Here is a 22,966-nt window from a genome sequence, read left to right on the forward strand (position 1 = left end):
TGGTGACACCGTTTGCCGATCTTCCTTTGGAAACGAAAACCCCACAAGTTTCCAGTTGTCTTGTTTGTCAGTATTTAGTCAAAAACATGCAGTCACATTAGGGCAATTCAGATGAAGTTGACTTTCTGGTGTAACCCAGACATATTCCATTAAAAGTCAGTCCATATACGCCCCTGAACGCCAGTTGCTGGGAATTGCATGTCGGTAGAGAGCACTTGGGTACTGCTTGTGGGTTTCCCATAGGCATCTGGTTAGGCACTGGGAACTATCTTCCACCAGGGTCAGGGCCTTTTCAGTGATGGCTCTGACCTGATGGAATGCTGTGTCCCATGAGACTAGAGCCCTTCAGGATTTAACCTCCTTCCGTTGGGCCTGCGCCTGGCCTTTAATTTGAATTCAGCCTGATCTTTTACAGTCATACCTCGGGATAAATACGCTTTGGGATGAATATTTTTGGGTTGCGCTCTGCGGCGACCCAGAAGTAATGGAGCATGTTACTTCCGGGTTTCGCCGCGCGCATGGACAGGCACTAAAAATGACGTCACGTGCATGCGCGGAAGCACTGAAACACGACCCGCGCACGCGCAGACGCATGGACACAGGTTATGTTCGCTTCAGGATGAGAACGGGGCTCTGGAACGGATCCTGTTCGCATCCCGAGGTACCACTGTATTTCTCTTTTCTTCCCACCCCTTCCCTTTTTATGAAGATTACCCACTCTGGAATCCCACAGCTAATTCTCCCCTGGTCTCCTCGCTGGCCCAAGTAGGACCAATTCAACCAGCTAGCCCTGGTGATCATCTAATGTTTATTGGATGGATTTTCCCCCTAAATTGATTTTTGAATTCGGAAGTTATCAATATTCACGTTTTATACTGTATTTTATGCTGTTTTTTCGTTGCATCAATTAAGTGTTTTAAATTTGTTGTTAGCTTCCCTGAGCCCGGTTTTCTGAACTGGGAAGGGCAGGGTATAATTAATTTATTATTATTTGTTTCATTCCTCAAATCCAGTTACACAAGCTGACATTCCTATGAGCAAAGGCCATTCTTTCCCTCTTGCAGCCACCGAGATATTGTCGGATTCCAACTGCCATTGTCCCAGGTGATTGGCCATGCTGGTTGAGGCTGAGGTTGGGGGAGAAATTTGATTCCGTTCGCATTTCAACAAGATACAACTGAATTCGTACTTATTAGACCAATGCATGAACCGGAGCACACCGATCCTTCAAAAGTTGCGCTTCTCCGAATTTTGTGGTGCAATTCTGTGATAAAACAATGTGCATTAAAGAGAAAAGTGTGCATGCAAATACAGGTACTAGTAAAAAATATATGTATTAAGATGCATTGTATTAGGGGGAATTGTTTGCATTAGTCTGCATACACAAATGTGTTCATTTGGAGAAATTTGTGATAAAATGCTGACCATTTTTCATGGGGATTTAATATTGTTATTATTAATATTTAATATAATTAATATTTAATGTTGTTATTATTTTAGTAAAGGTAAAGGGACACCTGACCATTAGGTCTAGTCGTGGCCGACTCTGGGGCTGCGGCGCTCATCTCGCTTTACTGGCCGAGGGAGCCGGCGTACAGCTTCCGGGTCATGTGGCCAGCATGACTAAGCCGCTTCTGGTGAACCAGAGCAGCACACAGGAACGCCGTTTACCTTCCCGCCGGAGCGGTACCTATTTATCTACTTGCACTTTGACGTGCTTTCAAACTGCTAGGTTGGCAGGAGCAGGGACTAAGCAACGGGAGCTCACTCCGTGGCGGGGATTCAAACCGCCAACCTTCTGATCAGCAAGTCCTAGGCTCTGTGGTTTAACCCACAGCGCCACCCGCGTTATTATTTTTAAAATGGGAAATTGCATCGGAAATGGGGAGAACTGAGCTGAAGATTAGAACGTGAGGAACAGAGAGAAACCAAAATTGACAGCTTTGTAGCTGGGGCTGATGGGAAGTGGAGACCAAGAATGTTCCCCAAGTCTAAGGCCTTAGGCTCTGGGTGAGTCTTTAGAGCGTTAACATCTTACTCACCCCACCAACATTTGGAGAAGCTCGCAGACAGGCACAGTGAGGCATGTGAATCTAAACATTCATCTCGTGATCTTGGGAGTTCTCATATGAGCTCATTTGCAGTGTATGCATCCCATGTGGGCGGGGTGTCGTACTTTTGGCTTCCCACCTCAGGAATCCGTCTCAGGAATCCCATGATAGTTTGGCATGCTGACCTTCTTTTGTGATAAACTGGGCATTGCAAGCGGGAAGAGAGCTGTTGTGCTCAGGTTCCGCTTCTGAGCTTCCCACATGCATCTGGCCGACTGCTCTGAGAACAGCATGCTGGACTAGAGAGGCATTTTGGCCTAATCCTGCAGCCAGGCTCTTCTTGTCTTCTTCTTGTTTTGTTTTGCTTTCAGTTTTTCAAATTTTATTTGTACTTTCCAAGTTTATGCATTTCACCAGCTTTATACATTTCACTAATTTTACAATCATTTTAACATTTCAAAACTTGGCTTCTTTCCATCTCTTTCTGTGGTTCCTTAAATTTATTTTTAATATCCTCTGCAAATCCAAATTAATTTACCATATTTTTCTGTGTATAACACGCCCCAGTGTATAAGACACCCCCTATTTTGGGGGTGTCTTAATTAAGAAAATGGGAGGAGATTGTATATAAGACTACCCCCCCTTTTAAACATTTTTAGTAAAAAAAACTAGTCTTATAAACAAAAAAGTACGGTAATTTGCTCATTTGTTCATCTACTTTAAATATATACTCTTATAAAACTGTAGTTTATTACAATAACCCTGCCAATGAACTTATCTGTTTACAATTTATCTGTAAATATTCAATAAACCATTTCCATTCAATTATAAAAAGTTTGTGTTAGAGCTGCCCGAGGTCCCAGCTCACAAAGGACCAACGCCGTTTCGTTGTTAAGTACGAAAGTCTTTATTGAAGTTCAGTTTCACTTCTACAGCCGCAGCGCGCAGCCCTACGTCTCAAACTCTAGACTGCTGAAGCTCCGTCTGAATCTCCTCCCCCCAGACACCAGTTTAAGACTCTAGCCTTGCTCCACCTCTTCCTTTGCTCTTTCCTCCTCTGGTTCCGCCTGTCCGTCGGGGTCTCGCCCTTCCTAGACTCTTCTGACGCTGAGTCTTCCCCCTCCCTCCGGCGGGCTTTAGGACCTGGTTCCCAATCCGGGTCTCCTGCTGTCCCGCGCGCCTGTACATTTGAACTTGGCGCGCGCGCCCAGCTGGTAACCTTCCTCCTGACCGTTTCACTGCTGCTGTCACTGCTCCCCCCTTCGGGGAGGCTAGCTGGAACTGACCTCCCCTCCGTTCCCCCACTCTCCGATGGAGGCGTGGTCAGCCCTGACTCATCTTCTCTTCCCGCTGGAGGAGACGCTGGTCCTGACACCTGTGACTCTTCCCCCCCACTACGCTCTGGTGGGGAAGCTGGTCCTGATCCCCCGCTGCTGCTTTGGGAGTCCCCGCTGGCCCCTTGTTTCTGGTGTGTCCCCCCTGGGACCCCCTTTGCCCTGACCATCGGCGCCCCCTTCTGGGAATCTTCTGATTCGCTGGAGAAGCTCATGGAATCTCTCGGGTCACTGTCATACTCCCCTACGCTGCCCTCGGATTCCTCCCCTTCGCTCTCCATTTCCTCTCTCCCCTGTGCTTCTGCTCCTGAGCCCCTGACAGTTTGTTATCTTGATTTCTTTTTCTTCCGGTAAGTTTCGCCATTTCTGCATATTCCATAAGTTTCTGTATCCGTTCTTCCTTTGCTGGGACTTCTGCTTCTTTCCATTTTGCGGCGAGTAACATTCTTGTTGCTATAGTACATGAATATGTCTCTATACAGTTAAAGTAGTTCTGACCCTGTAATTCCCAATAATTCTTCTTGCATTCTTATGCCTAATTTGTATATTAAGTTCACTTGGGACATGGCTTGGGAGGAGGTTATTTGTCTGCCGGAACAGTCTGTGCAGCGGCCACGGTAATTGATTTTGCATCTAGTCCTCTTTCCCTCCATAGTTGCTTCTCCAAAGTACTGACTCAAAAGGAGGGAATCATTAGCCTGCCCAAGAATAATGGCCGTATTAGTTAAGGACAGACACTATGGGCTCTACCAGATGATCTGTTTATTGAGCATTCTTCCTGATTCACTTGCACAAAGCTTACACAGAGGTTCAGCTACTTCCAAACTCTACTGTGCATTCATTCTGATTTGTTTGCAGGTAGGTGATACAGTAAGGTAAAGAACCCCTGGACGGTTAAATCTAGTCAAAGGCGACTATGGGGTCGCAAACCCATAGTTGCCTTTGACTGGACTTAACCTTCCAGGGGTCATTTACCTTTACCTTATACTGTAAATACAGTGGTACCTCGGGTTAAGAACTTAATTTGTTCTGGAGGTCCGTTCTTAAACTGAAACTGTTCTTAACCTGAAGCACCACTTTAGCTAATGGGGCCTCCCGCTGCTGCCGTGCCGCCAGAGCACGATTTCTGTTCTCATCCTGAAGCAAAGTTCTTAACCCGAGGTACTATTTCTGGGTTAGCGGAGTCTGTAACCTGAAGCGTATGTAACCTGAAGCGTATGTAACCTGAGGTACCACTGTATAAGTACTTTACCTGCATAGTTTTTACTGCTATGTTGCTGAGAACTAACACAATGCTATGAGTAAGTAAACTGTATTTTAAACTTACTTCTGAGTCTGTTGTCTGATTCTTTGTTAAGCAGAGTAAGATAAGGGTGAATTGGCTTGCTTTGCAGCTGGACTTAATTTAAATAAGGCTTCACAGGCTATTCCTATTCCTATATGCTCTCCGTTTTTCTGCTTAGGATGAGACTTCAAACCCATCCAACTCCTTAAATTCAGAGTCTCCACATTTCAACACCTTGGGCATTTTTAGAACTTTTAGTGTCTGCCAAGCTGCTTGTAGTGACTTTTTCACCAAGCATGCCAGAAATGTTTTAGCAGGGCTGGGAGATAACTTAATTTTCACCCTTATAAAGCAAAAGTTAACTTATGCAAAAAGTAATCTCCAAGAAAAACCAGCAGGGACAAACCTCTCAGAAATGTGGCATTTTAAGAAAAGTTTCTTCCAGCCATTGGCAAGCCATGCTGAGCAGTGGGAGTCCTTCTTTCCTCTTGCCATCTTTAGGTACCATCTCAGTGCCAAACTCCTTGAGACAGCTTTTTAAACAGTGGGTATTTCTGTTGGGGATCCAAATCAACAGACTTGGAAATAGGCTGTTAAAAGGCAAAAATTGTCCCTTTGTAGAAATGAGGATAAGGAGATATTTTGTGCTGATTCCAAACCCAATGATCAACAATAAGATGGTGCCTTGGGTAGAATTCAGGCACAAGCTCCAAGCCACAAAGGCTATGGTTCTAAGGCAAGGGTAGCCAACGAGGTGCCCTTCAGATATTTTTGGACTCCAAGTTCCTTTTTTTTTCCAATATACTTTTTATTAATTTACAACGAAAATCATACATTTTTAGCCAAATTTTCACAAATTGAACTTTTGAGACTTCCTTCGATTTTTCTGGTAATCATCCATATATACTCCTAACTATAACGCATTTCCTTTTTTGCATTGCCTTTTAACTTTCACCTTTACCAATATATATTTTCCCAAACAATACATCTTAACCTTTACAGTGCTTCTTGAAACCCCACTAGCGTTGTTTGTGGATCACATAGATTTTTCAGATAATCTACAAACTTCCCCCAATGTTCGATGAACTTTTGATTTTTAAAATATCTTATTTTTCCAGTCAGTTTATCTAGCTCCGCATAGTCTATTAGTTTCATTCTCCACTCTTGAATTGTCGGTGTTTCTTCCTGTTTCCACTTCTGGGCTAGTAAAATTCTTGCTGCCACGACTGCAACGTTCCATCAGCCCCAGCCAGCATGGCCAATGGTCAGAGATGATGGGAGTTCAATGAGCTCCATTGAAAATGGCCTCTCCATGAAAACCAGAAAGTGACCTCTCCAGGCAATGGGATGGTTCTTCTTACCTCTGTGGCTGCAATCTCCTGGGTGATGTGGATGCCGTTAGGCAGTTGAACGTGCATGAGTACTCCATCCATTTCCCTCCTTCCCACCCATCCCTCCGTACAGCCTCTGCTGCTGGTAACCCACACTATGCCACTGTACTGGTCCCATGGGTTACCCGAGAGGTGAGGTCCAAGTCCGGTCCGTGGTCAAAGGTGCAACGTGGAGGCAGTCCGTAGTAGCTGAAGCTGGGTGCAAGGCAGGGAGCCAGGTGGTCAGGAACAGGCTTGCAAGCAGGGAGCCAGGGTGGGTCAGGAGCTCAGGCAGGAAAGCAGGACAGGGTTCAGGCAGGAACTAGCAACCAACAATGTTGCTCCCGCAGACTGGCCAGCTTTTCTCTGCCCCGAGGCATAGGGCGGCCCCGATCCTCAGGTGACTCATCTCTCCTGGCCTGGAGGCGAGCACTCTTCCTGCAGGAACTTAGTTCCCTCCGCCTCTCTGCCCTGAGCCTCTGCAGCTCAGGAGAGGCTGGTGGGTTACCAGACCCAGAGGCAACCTCAGCTTCCTCTTACGGGGCCGAGAGTGGAGCACCTGCAGGCAATGGGTCCTCCATCACCTCAGGTGCCAGAGCAGACTAAACTGATGCCTGCATCTGAGGATCCAGCACAGGTGAGGTCCCTTCAGGCTCATGCCGCAGTCCCGGCTCAGCTGGTTCTGGAGGCGGGGAATCCTGTGCAGGCTGGGATCCCTCAGGTTCAGCATCCGAGTCCAAATCCCAGGCCATCACAGCCACTGCTTCCTACACAGAGTAGACTCACTAAAATGGATGCATTTAAGTTACCGTATTTTTCCATGTATTGGGTGAGGTTTTTTGACACAAAAATCATGTCAAAAAACTCAGGTTGTCCAATACACGGATAGAGGCATGGGGGGGAAGATGGCACTGCGCGTGGGGAGTGATCTGGGGGCGCTGGCTGGCGGTGTGCAGCTTCCCCCCGATGCTGTTGCTTGCGGGGAGCACCTTCTGGATCGTTTCCCGTAAGCAGCAGCATGTGGGAAGGTGCCCTCCAGCCAACTTGCTGACTGGCTGGAGCACAACTTCTCTCTATGCTGCTGCGCAAGGGAAACACTCCCTAGATTGTTTCCTGCACGCGGTGGCATCAGGGGAAGGTGCCCTCTGTAGGCTGTGAAACACAAGAGCAGTCAAGTACAACATTCCTAGAGTGAACATGTTTGCACATGGGGAGGAATGTTTGTCCAGCCAGCAGGTAAACTTCCTGTTTCCTTCTGGGCTGGGACAGACTTCCTCTGCATTTGACTAGAGGTGGGTATGGCCTCACCTGTGCAGGTAATGACAAAAGCGCAGGGCAGGGCAGCCATCTCTCTCTCTTTCACCACATGCATTGAAGAAACAACATCTACTAAGCCAAAGATGCCCTCTTGGCTTCCAGCCAAGAGAGGACAGTCTTCTTGTGAGATAGATTCCAAGTGTATGTTACTTCATTAAGCTAAGTCTGCCTTCTGGGATCTGATTGTGAACAGAATGTGAGTAAACTCTTTTTATACTTTTGTAAAAGACTGTGTCGTCTCTTATATTTTATGAGGGAATAAGAGGAAAATACCAGAACAGTTATTATAGAGGCTTTAGCGAGCCTGAGCAAACGCATCCGTTGCAAAGTTTAAAATAAGGGGAATGTTACTCTGCCGAAATTGTGGAACTTGTTAACACAAGTTGGACAAGGATATAATCAGACAATATATCCTCTCCTGCATCCCTGAACACTCCCACACCCTCTGGCTAACCGGCTGGCTGGCTGGAGCACAACTTTCCTTGATGTTCTTGTGTGCGGGAAACGATCTAGGGAGTGTATCCTGCCCGCAGCTGCATGGGGGGAGAGGCTCAAAAACTTTGGGCCATCTCTCCTCATTTTCTTAAAATTGAGTCCCCCAAAATAGGGGGGAGTCTTATATACGGGGGTGTCTAATAGACGGAAAAGTACGGTAGTCCTTTCCAATAACATCAGTGGGCGTACTCTGCGGCGAACTAGCATTGGTGTCAAGGACTGGGCAGAGGAGCAATGGTGGAGACCGCCTCCCCATCGTGACCCTTCCAGGGAAGAGGAAGAGGAAGACAGTATAGATTTACAACAGGGGGTTGAGGGAGGTAGCAGCTCAGAGGCAGATGAGGGGGGAAAGTTGGGAAATCATGGGAGAGCCGGAACAACACCCAGCTGACACGTCGTCATTAGAAAGCAATCCAGACCCTCCATCTCTCAGAACCCGGCGAGCCTTAAAAGTAGGAAAGCAAAGAGTTCAAAGACAGAGGGCACATAGCAGCAGCCGTAGAAGTGACGAATGAGGAAGTGGGAGAGACGGGGGTGGAGATTCACTCGGGACAACACCATTATCCAAGAGGCTGGGTTCTATAGCCTCTCTCTGTAAAGACTGAAATAAAAAAGGACAGCAAGAAACTTTCCCATGTCTTTATACTTTCCTGGGCAACCAGCCGGGAGCCACTGACAGCATCCTGACAATTGGATACAACCCTAAAGAGGGAATTGTAAACACAATGAGTAGGGAATAAATCCTGTTGAACGCTTTGGGACGTTTGTCTGAGAAAACATGCCTAGGAACGCATTCTGAATACACCTAATGACGCACCACAGCTGGGTGTCCGAGAGGTGTTACAGATTCTGCCAAACGTTCTCCCCCACTACCCTCCTTCTCCCCTGACTCCTACTTGCCCAGACGTGAATACTTCCATATATTAAAAGCACAGACAACTCTACCAGGATGCCAAAGGAGGGACAGATCACTCTTACTGGAACAGCATGAGAAAGAAAAGCAGCGAGTGTGTGTGATTCAGCCCCAAAACTTTGTGTCAGCTAATCTCCCACTCACCATCTCCTTCTGTATTCATCTGTATATTCAGATACATCAAAGAACATTCACCAGGAAATATCATCAATATTTTAACATCTTTATATTGCAAATATAGCAGAAATAAAAGAAATGCCAGCTCACATGAACATCCGAATAATCCATCAATCCTTAAACAGATATATTAATATAGGCAGCCCATCTAGCCAAGCAGATGTCCAAGTGAAATGGAGAGTTATGAGATATACCTTTGGATGGAGAAGGGGCGGTAAGATCTTCAGACCACTGAGGGGTGGATGGATGATCTTTTATCCCAACTACCTTGAAGTACAAGTCTCCTGGCAACCATAAGGAATCGCAGGATCCACATTTGTTGACAGTCTGCTAACCTTCACATCACCTGACTATCATTTAAAAGCATGTGGACATGTGCAAATATAGAGAATTTTTCCAAAATAAAGTTATTACGAGCAGCAATTCCTGACTGCAAAGAAGAAACTCTTTTTCAAATGCCAAATACTGTCTCAATAGTTTCTCCATGAAGGCCAGTGCTTCAGCCTAAACTGTTTCCAAGTCCACCCCTACCATGAGACACACTGAGCCAGTGGGTGCAGACAAAAGATTGGGACAGGTGGGAGAAAGCCAATTTGCCTATCCTTGCCTGTTGCTGTCTCTAACCATCTGAAGAAGAAGAAGAGAAGAAGAGTTTGGATTTGATATCCCACTTTATCACTACCCAAAGGAGTCTCAAAGCGGCTAACAATCTCCTTTTCTCTTCCTCCCCCACAACAAACACTCTGTGAGGTGAGTGGGGCTGAGAGACTTCAGAGAAGTGTGACTAGCCCAAGGTCACCCAGCAGCTGCATGTGGAGGAGCGGGGAAGTGAACCCAGTTCACCAGATTATGAGTCCACCACTCTTAACCACTACACCACGCTGGCTCTCACATCTGGGAGAATTGGTGGCAGTGCTGGGTCAGGGCCTAGGCTCAGGCAACCCCAACTGCTGCGGCTGACACTCCCACACCCCAAATTTGATTTTTATTAGACAATTGTTTGGAGACAGTGATGGAGTACTGGTTGGTTGATTTATTTAAAATACAATAATTGTTACTGGCTAGATTCGAGTGCTTGCATTGTTCTTATGCATTTGCAGCAACATTAGTCCCAGCAAAGGAAGAATGGATACAAAAACTTATGGAATATGCAGAAATGGCAAAACTTACCGGAAGAATAAGAAATGCAGACAACAAACTTTTTATAAGAGAACGGAAATGGCTTATTGAATATTTACAGATAAATTGTAAACAGATAAGAACATTGGCAGGATTATTGTAATCACCTGCAGTTTTATAAGAGTATATATTTAAAGTAGATGAATAAATGAGCAAATTAAGTTAATTTGAATATGCGGAAGAAATTAAAAATAAACTTAAGGAACCAAGAAAGAAGGGGAAGAAAGTCAAGTTTTGAAATGTTAAAATGATTGTAAAATTAGTGAAATGTATAAACCTGAAAAGCATAAATAAAATTTTTAAAAAAGCATTTGCAGCAACATATCTCATAACACCATTTTATAATGTTATATATTTCATCCCAGGGCTGCTATCCCCATTGATGCACCCATCCCTAAATTCTGATGTACTGATCTTATGATGTGTTCAGAAGGGCTGCAGGTCAGGCTACAACCTACGAGTCATGAGTTGCAAATAGTTAGTAGGTCACAGCCAGGATGAAGTAATGAGATACTAGTGGATGTAGCAACCTCGTATCAATTGCCTTCATTCAGGTTTTTTTTTTTTTTTGCTTTTTTTGACCAATCACTTTGATCTGTTGGTTTGGGTCATGAATGAGCTGTTATAACCACCCTCTTTTGGTTCCATTTGATTCATTCATTTGAATCGTGTTCTTTGGGTTTGGTTTGGTTTGATTGCTCCCTCTGGACCGCTTTTCCTGTCTGATTCATCTTCCCCTTTGCAAACAAATGTTTGATTGTACGAAGGAATTCCGGGGAAGTTTCTGGGAAAAGTGTCTCTTTGCTGCCAGTGAGTTGATCTTGTTTTTTAACCATCTCCTCATCATGTCCACATTCTTGGTGTTTTCCCGGCATTTGTGTTGCTGAATAACTATGCTACTTAGTGCTGAAGACAGATGCAAAGAATTGCTGGCTTTTATTTTTCCAAAATAAAAAAGGATTGGGGAACAGCCACTGTTGTTTCTTTTATTTGACTTGATATGACCTGAAATCTGTTTTGTACCAAGCATGATCTAACCTTCCGGTAATGAACAGAGGAGTCCTAACTATAGGAAGCCAACAGATCTTTCAACACCTTCACTGAAGCCACAGCAAGTGACCACTATCTCCAGCTTCATTCAGAAATGGGACTACTTTCGGTTAAGCTGGCCCAAGCCAGGCAGAGGGAAAGCACACATTTATATTAAACTCTGTATTATTGTCTTACTCTGCCCATTTCGCCAGGGCAAGTTCCACTGACATGCTAGGTCATGCAACCAAACTGAAAGGGGTTTGGAATAGGTTACGCCTGCCCCGCCCCTACCCCTGCCGCAACCCCAGAATGCTTACTTTTCAGGACTTACCCTGGCCTCAGTCCAGCTGGATTTGGCTAATCTGGGATGATGGACTTAATAATAATTAATAATAATAATTGTACTATTTATACCCCACTCATCTGGCTGGGCTGCCCCAGCTTCCAACACAAATAAAAGCACAATAGAACATCAAACATCATCATCACCACCATCATCATTAGAATTTATATACCACCCGATGGCCATGGGTCTCAGGGTGCTTCACAAAATAAAATAAGGATAAAAAGGTAAAGGGACCCCTGACCGCTAGGTCCAGTCACGGATGACTCTGGGGTTGCGGCACTCATCTCGCTTTACTGGCCAAGGGAGCCGGCGTACAGCTTCCGGGTCATGTGGCCAGCATGACTAAGCCGCTTCTGGCAAACCAGAGCAGCGCACGGAAATGCCGTTTACCTTCCCGCTGGAGTGGTACCTATTTATCTACTTGCACTTTGACGTGCTTTCGAACTGCTAGGTTGGCAGGAGCAGGGACCGAGCAACGGGAGCTCACCCCGTCGCGGGGATTTGAACCACCGACCTTCTGATCGGCAAGCCCTAGGCTCTGTGGTATAGACCACAGTGCCACCCGCGTCCCAAAATAAGGATATAAAACCACAAAATACCTAATAAAAATAAAAACAACAACCCAATATGCCCTCCAACCAAAATAACACATTTTAAAAGGGCATAGGATGTAAATCAGATCAACAAAAGACCTGGTTAAAAAGGAACGTGTTTGCCTGGCGCCTCAAGGTGTATAATGCAGGCGCCAGGCGAACTTCCCTGTGGAGAGCATTCCACAGATGGGGAGCCACTGCAGAGAAAGTCCTGCTCTTGTGTTGCCACCCTCTGGACCTCTCGAGGAGGGGGCACACAAAGGAGGTCCTCAGAAGATGATCTCAGGGTCTGCGTAGGTTCCTATGGAAACAAATGCAAACATTAAAACTTCCTGATACAGGGCTGCCTTCAGATGTCTTCTAAAAGTTGTAGAGTTATTTATCTCCTTGACAGCTGGCAGGAGGGCATTCCACAGGATGGACACCACTGCTGAGAAGGCCCTCTGCCCAGTTCTCTGTCACTTCATTTACCCTGGCGTATCTCCTGCTGAGCTGGGAATGGGAGACTTCAGCCGGTGTGGCCTTGGCTGGGCCCAGGCTTAGCCTGAGATCTGCCTACTCCAAAGTCAGGTTCTTGGGTTAGGATTGTGCTGCTAGCCTGCTGATACAAGTGGCACTTGCCATTTTATTTAGTGCTTCTTTTGATGGAGCAGCAGCCAGGACCGGCCCATCCATGAGGCAAGGTGAAGTGACTGCTTCAGGTGGCAGAATCCACAGGGGCAGCAAATGCCTTGGGCTGGCCCTGGCGGTAGCTATTTAGCCTTAACTAAATAAAACCTCCAGCTTAGAAGTCCTGGTGCCTTTGGATACCAGATGCTGAGAAGCACCACCAGCAGAAAGTTGTTGGGAAATCATTTCTAATGAATTGAAAAAATTGTTTAAATGCACCTTTCCCACCAAAATACCTAGAGTCCTTTTTTGTTGGGCATAATTCAGATGGAAATTCCCAGGTATCAAAAAAGGTTATTTACGTATGCCACTACGGCGGCCTGTGTTTTGTTAGCCCGAAAATGGAAAATGAGCGAGGTCCCAGCTAAAGAAGCATGGCAACTTAAAGTGATGGAGTATGTGCAGTTGTGGGTCTAATGTGTAGAATAAGAGAACAAGAAGAACATTCGTTTAAAGAAGATTGGGAAATGTTTATTGAATATAAGGGGGGAAATTGTATACACTTGAAAACGTTGACAGCATTAAGATAAATTCAACAGTGTAAATAAGTTTTGATGAAAGTAATAATGGAATACTGAATGGTTTAGTTTATATAAAATATGCAGGGATGTATGCTATGTAACATGAACCATGGAAAGAGAAGAAGGGAAGTCATTGATATTTCAAGGTTGTATCAATGAATATTTTAAATTGCAAAACAGAAAATTTAATAAAAATTATATTTTTTTAAGAAAGGAAAGAAAAAAAGAAAGTTGTTGCCTTTATGGTCCTGCTTTCAGATTTCACAAAGGCATCCACTGTGGGAAATATGACGCTGAACTAGATGGGTCTAGTTGCAGTTGATCCCTATAGATGTCAGCCTTTGCCAACCAGGTGCCCTCCAGATGGTTTGGGTCACAACTCGCATCAGCCCCGGCCAGAAGGGCACTAGGCTGAGATAAGTCGTCACACCTCAACGCTTAAGCAAACCACAAGCTGTTTGTGTTTATCAGGATGTGTGGGAACTACCCATTAGGTGCTCCTGTTTTCTGTGGGTCACAGGGATTGTCCCAGCATTTGACATATGACTTGGGAGTCTCAAGAAACAAAGCATTTTTAAAGCACTGCTACGATTTTAACAAAGGGTGCCTGGAGGTATGATACGTGAAATGCATGGCACACAAATGAATACTTGCACAACCTGATACTTAGCAAAAGAAACAGCTGGAGCAAAACAGAGAAGAAAAGGAGCTTAAGAGAGCTTAGAGCAGGGGTGTGGAACTGGATCTGGCTGGCAGGCTCCCTACAAGCCAGCTTTGACTGGTGGGTGGGGAGCACCCACCTGTCAATCACCTGCTGTCATTATGATATCGGGTGAGGACTTCAAAGGTGCTCGGTCTCAGCACCCATTAGTGGTGAGAGCAGCTTCATTGTTCTCACTAGGGACCAGCAAAGGTTTTACCTACCCCTCACCCAACAACTCATATGGCATCAGATGTTGGGCTGGTGGGCATGGCTTCAGGGAAATGGCATCCTGTGCCTCATTAGCCCTGCCTCTTAGAGGTTCCCCACTGCTGGCTTAGAGCAGGGGTGCCAACCTAAATAAAATATGGAGGAAACACCTCCCTGCATAATCAATCACTAGACACACAGCCCGTTTGAATAGCAATGCCCATCAACTTTGGGGTGGCCCAGCCCCCTCAAATATTTTATTGGGGGGGGCAAAAGGATTGTGGCCCCCAGGAGTTGGCTCCTATGGCTTAGAGCAGTGATGGCCAAACTTGGCCCTCCAGCTGTTTTGGGACTACAATTCCCATCATCCCTGACCACTGGTTGTGTTAGCTAGGGATGATGGGAGTTGTAGTCCCCAAACAGCTAGAGGGCCGAATTTGGCCACCACTGGCTTAGAGGAACCACCAGGGTATGTCTTGATGCCTGCTGACGCTGTTCTCAAAGTGCCAGGAGATACAGAGGCAGAACCTGCTTCCTCCCTGCCTTGTGAAAGCAAAGTTATTTCAATAAATAAGAAATAAAGTGCTTTTGCTGTGTCCAGCACCCATGGATTGGGGGGAGTGTTTTTAGTTCATTCCCTTGTGTGGAACTTCTGGGGGCTGCGTGCCAATGATGATGCACAGTAGGCTATATCCCAGCCTTGCAAAAACAAGAGGGTTCTGTATACACAACCCCACCTTCACCCTGGCCAGCAAGAGGCCTGGCCACAGTTGAGGGACACCTTCCAGGCAAGCAAATGTGCTCAAGGAAGGCTTGGAGCAGGGCCACAGAGGGCCACAGTTTGGGGAGTGGGAAAGGCCCTGGGAGTGTCCTGAGGGCCAGACAAGGAGGTCTGGAGGAACATATTTGGCCCCTGAGGTTCCCCACCAGTTTTAACAAAATGTAGTTTGGCCACCTCATGAGAAGAGAAGACTCCCTGGGAAAGACCCTGATGTTAGGAAAGACTGAGGGCACAAGGAGAAGGGGATGACAGAGGACGAGATGGTTGGACAGTGTTCTCAAAGCTACCAGCATGAGTTTGACCAAACTGTGGGAGGCAGTGGAAGACAGGAGTGCCTGGCGTGCTCTGGTCCATGGGGTCACGAAGAGTCAGACACAACTAAACGACTAAACAACAACAACAACAGTTTGAAGATAATGGAGCAAGAACAGGTCAAGCCATGGCCACCCCTGAATGCCAGACTCTGGAAATGGATGAAGAAAGCATCTTGAAGAAAAGCAAAGTTATATTAAACCATGGCTGGTGTCTTAGAATGTGTGTGCATAAAGGGTTCTATAGCAATACTCCATTCTTATTATACTTCTAGTAAATAATGAAACAAGAACAACTCATCTGAGAGAAGCCCAGATCTCCCACAAGGTTGCACAGATGGGGAACTGAGCGCTAATATTCCCCCCTGCTATGCTCCAAATGGTGGTTCAGAGTGATGATGATTCCTTTAATCTATCAATTTGTTTTTGTAATGGATAATAAAAGACGGGGGTGGAGTGGGGATAATGATCAACCACACTTTTTTGATTCAAATGCATAATTCTATTTAAGACTCTGTCAAGAACTGCTGCGATCTTAGTTGACATATATGTGTATTTATTTGGGCTGGGTGTTCATCAGTATGCAGATGATACCCAGCTCTACCCTTCTTTTAAATCAGAACCAGTGAAGGCAGTGAAGGTCCTGTGTGAGTGTCTGGAGGCTGTTGGAGGATGGATGGCAGCTAACAGATTGAGGTTGAATCCTGACAAGACAGAAGTACTGTTTTGGGGGACAGGGGGTGGACTGGTGTGGAGGACTCCCTGGTCCTGAATGGGGTAACTGTGCCCCTGAAGGACCAGGTGCGTAGCCTGGGAGTCATTTTGGACTTATAGCTGTCCATGGAGGTGCAGGTCAATTCTGTGTCCAGGGCAGCTGTCTACCAGCTCCACCCGGTAGGCAGGCTGAGACCCTACCTGCCTGCAAACTCTCCAGAATGGTACATACTCTGGTTATCTCCTACTTGGACTACTGCAATGTGCTCTACGTGGGGCTACCTTGGAAGGTGACCCAGAAACTACAACTAATCCAGAATGTGGCAGCTAGACTGGTGACTGGGAGTGGCCACCAAGACCATATAACACCGGTCCTGATAGTCCTACATTGCCCTCCCAGTACATTTCCAAGCACAATTCAAAGTGTTGGTACTGACATTTAAAGCCCTAAACGGCCTCAGCCCAGTATACCTGAAGGAGTGTCTCCACCCCCATTGTCCAGCCTGGACACTGAGGTCCAGCACCATGGGCCTTCTGGCGGTTCCCTCCCTGCGAGAAGTGAGGATACAGGGAAGCAGGCAGAGGGCCTTCTCAGTAGTGGTGCCCACTCTGTGGAATGCCCTCCCATCAGATGTCAAGGAAATGAACAATTACCTGACTTTTAGAAAACATCTAAAGGCAGCCCTGTTTAGGGAAGTTTTTAATGTTTGATTCTATTTTTAATATTCTGTTGGGAGCCGCCCAGAGTGGCTGGGGAAGCCCAGCCAGATGAGCAGGTTATAAACAATAAATTATTATTATTATTATTATTATTATTATTATTATTATTATTATTATTATCATCATCATCATCATCATTATCATTATCATTATCATTATCATTATCATTATCATTACAGCACTGTTATACCACTGCAGTCATCACTTCTCCCAAAGAATCTTGGGAACTGTAGTTTCTTAAGAGTAGTTGTTAGGGGATTCCCCTAGTCCCCTCACAGAGCTACAATTCTCAATTTATCTTCCCTGTGAATTCTGGGAATTGTAATTCTGTGAGGAGAATTTGGGGGCTTGCCTGGTGCTTTTGTTACATATCTTCAGGTGCCAAGCAAATACCTTCCTCTTCATCCAGGCCTTTGGTTAATTAACCAATCTATGGCCTTCTCAACTGTGTGTTGGGGGACAGGGTATTTTGTGGGCTTGTTACTACATTATGTATTTCTGTGCTTTTCTGTTGTGAACCACCCTGTGACCCTTGGGTGAAGTGCAGCATGGAAATTCAATAAATAACTTCAGATGGACAGCACAGCCTTCGGAACAGCAGAAGCTGCCTTTGGTCTAGTTGGATGACTCGTCCGTCCAGTGCAGTGCTGTTTGTGCTGTCTGTCACAGGCTCTCCACCTTGGTCAGACCATACCTGGAGTCCTATGTCCAGTTCCGGGCACCACAATTTAAGAAGGATATTGATAAGCTGGAACGTGTGCAAAGGAGGGCGACCAAGATGATCAAGGATCTGGAAAACAAGTCTTATGGGGAACGACTGAGGGAATTGGTTATATTTAGCTTGGGAAAGAGGAGACTGAGAGGCGATATGACAGTCGTCTTTGATCAGCAATGGAGCAAGCTTGTTTCCCCCTGCTTTGGAGGATAGGACCTGTACCAATGAGTTGCACTTGCTGATCAGAAGGTTGGTGGTTCAAATGCCTGTGATGGGTTTAACTCCCGTTGCTCTGTCCCAGCTTCTGCCAACCTAGCAGTTCGAAAGCGCACCAGTGCAAGTAGATAAATAGGCACCACTGCGGTGGGAAGGGAAACGGCGTTTCTGTGCACTCTGGTTTCTGTCACGGTGTTCCGTTGCACCAGAAGTGGTTTAGTCCTGCTGGCCACATGACCCGGAAAGCTGTCTGTGGACAAACACTGGCTCCCTCGGCCTGAAAGGGAGATGAACGCCATAACCCCACAGTCACCTTTGACTGGACTTAACCATCCAGGGGTCCTTTACCTTTTACCTTTACCAATGGATTCAAGTTACAGTGGTACCTCAGGTTACATACGCTTCAGGTTACATACGCTTCAGGTTACAGACTCCACTAACCCAGAAATAGTACCTTGGGTTAAGAACTTTGCTTCAGGATGAGAACAGAAATTGTGTTCCGGCGGCGCAACGGCAGCAGGAGGCCCCGTTAGCTAAAGTGGTGCTTCAGGTTAAGAACAGTTTCAGGTTAAGAACGGACCTCAGGAACGAATTAAGTACTTAACCCGAGGTACCACTGTACAAGAAAAAAGATTCCAATTAAATATCAGGAAGAATTTTGTGATGGTAAGAGCTGCTTGACAGGGGAACAGACTTCTTTGGTAGTTAGTGGACTCTTCTCTGGAGGTTTGCAAGCAGAGTTTGGATGGCTGTCTGTCATGTAGAATCGAGTTGAGGTTTTTGCATTGCAGGGGTTTGTACTAGACGACCCTCGGGGTCCCTTCCAAACTCTATAGGGTTTAAAGAGCCCTGTCTGGAGCAGTCAGGGCTCGATCCATCTACCCGCAGGACACGTGTTTTGCGCGGAGCCTTCGCCCTCGCGGGCTCGCCCTGCGCTCGCCTGCTGGGTTGGCCCGTGTCCCGGCCAGCCTCTCTCCGTCCCTCCCAGCGCCGGGGCGCCCGCCACTCGCAGCCCTTCCGCCCCCGACGGTGCGAGCCAGCCGCCCACGGGGCATAAGCGCCTCCCCGTCGCGGCCGAGCCCCCTGCCACCCCCGGCCGAGTTGTCCCAGCGAGGAGCGCCTGGTCCGTCGGGCGTCGCGATGCAGGGCCAGGCAGCGGGCAGCCGGGCGCTGTGCTGCGCGCTGGCTGCCGTCGGGTTGCTGTCGGCGCTCAGCGCCGCGGGCACCGTCTTCTTGCTGGGCCAGTGGCGGGAGCTGAGCGCCGCGCTGCAGGCGACCCAGGAGGAGGTGGCGCAGCTGCGGCAGCCCCAGGTTCCGCCGAGCGCGCTGCGGCACCTCCGCGACGGCGGCGCCCCGTCGGACGGCGGCCTCGCCCAAGCGCCGGGCGGCCGCGACAAGAGGAGCCAGCGGAGGCGCGCCCTCGCCAAGAGCCACATCCGCGCCGAGGACGAGGACATGCTCATGATGATGACCTACTCCATGGTGCCGGTAGGGGGCGCTCTGGCCTGTCGAGGGGGAGGAGGGGTCGGGGTGGAGACTGGGTTCCTCCCTAGAGATCCAGAGAGAAATCTGCACTTGGAAAGCTCCAGTTACCTGCCCCCAAAGTCAGGCTTGCTACCCAACACTCCCCACTGGCACAGCTTCTGTGCTGCCTGCCAGTGGAAATCCAACAGGTGCAGCTCGTGCTATGGAGAGGGGCAGAAAGGTCTCCCTCCTGTTGTACCCTTTTAGGGTAAAAGTGTATTGGGAAATGATCCATAATGAACTGGGGGGAAAACAAGAGTCCTTTCTGTTGGGGATAATTCAGACTGATATTCCCAGGTGTCAGAAAAGGTTACAGTGGTACCTCGCAAGACGAATGCCTCGCAAGATGGAAAACTCGCAAGACGAATTTCCCTATGGGCAGACATTCGCAGACTAGGCAGACTAGGCAGCCCTGCGGGAATTCTTCTGAAGGCTGGTGGCGGGAGAAGGGCCTTTCTTCCCACCGCCAGCCTTCAGAAGGCTGTTCTGAAGGCTGGCGGTGGGGCGAAAAGTCCTTCTCCCCCCGCCAGCCTTCAGAAGAGGTCCGGGGACAGACTGTCCCCGGACCTGGTCTGAAGGCGGTCTCCATAGGAACGCATTAATTGATTTTCAATGCATTCCTATGGGAAACCGTGCTTCGCTAGACAAAAAACTCGCAAGAAGAAAAAACTTGCGGAACGAATTAATTTCGTCTTGCGAGGTACCACTGTATTTATGTATCCTAGTACTGTGGCCCGTGTTTTGTTAGCCCAAAAATGGAAAACGAGCAAGGTCTCAACTAAAGAAGAATGGAAACTTAAGTTGACAGAATATGCACAACTCGCAGACTTAACATATAGAATAAGAGAACATAATTGTGTACAGCTGAAAACGCTGGCAGCATTAAGATAAATTCAACAGTGTAAACCAAGTTTTGATGGGTGCAGTAATGGGATACTGAATGGTATAGTTTTTGTAAAATATGCTGGGATTTACGATATGTAAAATGAACCATGGAAAGAGAAGAAGGGAAGTCACTGATATCTGAAGGATGTAAAATGAGTATTTTGAATTGTAAAACAGAAAATGCATAAAAGAAGAAGAAGAAAGAAAGTGCCCCCTGTTTGATTTCAGCCACTCTTCGTGGCACCAGAGTGAGGCCAGCAGATCAAGATGGCAAGGGGGAATGAAGGCCCCAATATTTGGTGAAGGTGGGGGGCCTGAAATATCCAGTGATAGCATCGCCCCCTGTGTCAAAGGCTCCTGTGTGCTTGACAACTACTGCTTTCCCTGTCTCTGCATGGCCGCGCTTCAGAAAGGCACCACCTGTTGAATTTTGTGATCTGAAGCCTGTTAGAGGATTTCTTCCATTCACATGCCTGTGCTCAGGTTGGATCTAAGCAACCTGGGTATGTGCAGGATACCAGCCAAAGAGTGTATATTTAAGTGCCTTAATAATAACTGTTGAATTGTATGCAGCCATAAGCAGGGTATCATTTTTTCAAAAAACAAAACCCCTCTTGATTTAAATAGCCAGAAATTCCCAGGTTCAGTCCCTGGCATCTCCAGGTAGGATAATGTACTCATGTTGAGTTGGAAGGTACCCAAAGGTCATCTAGCCCAACCCCTGCAATGCAGGACAGAGAAAGACTTCTATTCTGAAACCGCAAACAGTCACTGCCCGTCAGTGTAGACACAAGCTAAATGGTCTGATTCAGTACAATGCAACTTTCCACGTTCCTCTTTTGGTTGTGCTGTGCAAGACCTCCAAGTGTGCTGCGCAGCAGGGGCTGGAGGAGAGGGCTAGGGAAGGGGGCGGTTTGCAGATGCTTCAAATCCCTCTCCCTAGGTTTAAATGGGTAGAGTCAATCTCCAGGTTGTGATCTTGGTGGTATTTTGGACAGCTTGTTCTGCACTGCCAAGGTGAGCCAAAACATCAGCTGAACAGCAGTACTTAAAACAGCAATGCCTCTTAATTTCTGAACCACTGAGTCTCTTGTGCTTCCCAATCAGAAGGTTGGTGGTTTGAATCCCCGTGATGGAGTGAGCTCTCGTTGCTCTGTCCCAGCTCCTGCCAACCTAGCAGTTTGAAAGCACACCAGTGGAAGTAGATAAATAGGTACCACTTCGGTGGGGAAGGTAAACAGCATTTCCGGGCGCTTTGATTTCCGTCATGGTGTTCTGTTGCACCAGAAGCGGTTTAGTCCTGCTGGCCACATGACCCAGAAAGCTGTCTGTGAACAAACACTGGCTCCCTTGGCCTGAAAGCGAGATGAGTGCCACAACCCCATAGTCGCCTTTTACTGGACTTAACCATCCTGGGGTCCTTAACGTTTAGCTTTTTACTTAAAACGGCAACACCCCTTAATTTTTCTTTACAGCCCCATAGCTTTAAGCGCCTCCAAACCCTCTGATTTGTTGGAGGAATCAAGAGCCTTAGCAAACTATCCGAAAACCCACACTCTGCCTTTATACGCACTCTCACCCATACTTCCGTTTGACCTTTATTTTGATTTTTTGAGTGTACCGATTGATTCCACTGGGTCCAAGAACTTTTCTGGTTGTTCTGCAGCCGTGTCTTGCAAAGCCCCAATTTTATCTGCTGAATTTGATCTTATCAGTTGCGCAGAAAATCCAAAGAGAGATTTTGCTTTACCAAGCTTCGATCCGCTGGGTTAGATTGGATTTTCATGAGGCACAGCTGCATAAGCACGAGTAAAGCCCCTCCTGTATTGCAGGGGGTTGGAAAAGTTTTGTGATTCTATGATAACTTTTGTGCACACTCAGGGAGATGGCTTGACAGTGATAGAATTTATGATCCGTTGGATGTTTCCCCCATAAAATACTTTATCTGCAGTATTAAAAGTTGCTGTGTGATATTTTGTATCCTAAGACAGAACCACAAGGTGTGCAAATGCTATCTAATTCTAAACTGCATTGCAGTAAAAACAAAAACAGAACTTTCTTCCAAGATATACAACAGTTGTCTGAGTGATTATATAGTCATACCGTGTCTACAGCTGACACTCAGTTTAGAGAGTTGTGCCTTTAATGATCTGCAACACTTGGAAGCTTGCCATAAGAACATAGGAAGACAGTTTGGAAACTTCAGCTGGTTCAGAATTCAGCAGCCGGGCTGCTCACTGGAGCAAGATGGTTTGAGCATATTACACCAATCCTGGTCCAACTGCACTGACTACCAATTAGTTTCCAGTCCCAATTCAAAGTGCTGGTTTTGACCTATAAAGCCTTAAATGGCTCAGGACCGCAATACCTCGAGGACCGCCTCTTTCCATATGAACCTGCACAGACCCTGAGGTCATCTTCTGAAGCCCTCCTTCGTGTGCCCCTCCTCGAGAGGTCTGGAGGGTGTCAACACGAGAACGGGGCCTTCTCTGCAGTGGCTCCCCGTCTGTGGAATGCTCTCCCCGGAGAAGTTCACCTGGCGCCTTCATTATACACCTTTTTAACCAGGCCTTTGGTTGCTTTGACTGACATCCTATGCCCTTTTAAAATGTGGCTCTTTTGGGGGGTGGGGGGTGTTATTGGGTTACAGTGGTACCTCGGGTTACAGACACTTCAGGTTACATACGCTTCAGGTTACAGACTCTGCTAACCCAGAAATAGTACCTCGGGTTAAGAACTTTGCTTCAGGATGAGAACAGAAATTGTGCAGCAGTGGCGGGAGGCCCCATTAGCTAAAGTGGTTTTCAGGTTAAGAACAGTTTCAGGTTCAGAACGGACCTCCAGAACGAATTAAGTTCTTAACCCAAGGTACCACTGTATTGTGTTTATTTTGATTTTATATATTGTG

General features: G+C 46.8%; 2 protein-coding genes across 2 annotated transcripts in view; one reads left to right on the top strand and one right to left on the bottom strand.

Moving 5' to 3' along the window:
- DMXL2 (Dmx like 2) overlaps positions 1-22,966 on the bottom strand; it is a 530,204-nt gene that overhangs the window by 367,873 nt on the left and 139,365 nt on the right. The window lies entirely within an intron of this gene.
- The window catches only part of GLDN (gliomedin), a 39,578-nt gene continuing 35,307 nt past the window's right edge, over positions 18,696-22,966 (top strand). Inside the window, exon 1 of the mRNA XM_053365755.1 lies at positions 18,696-19,137. Coding sequence (XP_053221730.1) covers positions 18,790-19,137 — 348 coding nt within the window. The 5' untranslated portion in view covers positions 18,696-18,789. The remainder of the gene's footprint in view (positions 19,138-22,966) is intronic.

The sequence above is a fragment of the Podarcis raffonei genome, chromosome 14 (genome assembly GCF_027172205.1).
Source record: "Podarcis raffonei isolate rPodRaf1 chromosome 14, rPodRaf1.pri, whole genome shotgun sequence".
Lineage (NCBI taxonomy): Eukaryota > Metazoa > Chordata > Lepidosauria > Squamata > Lacertidae > Podarcis > Podarcis raffonei.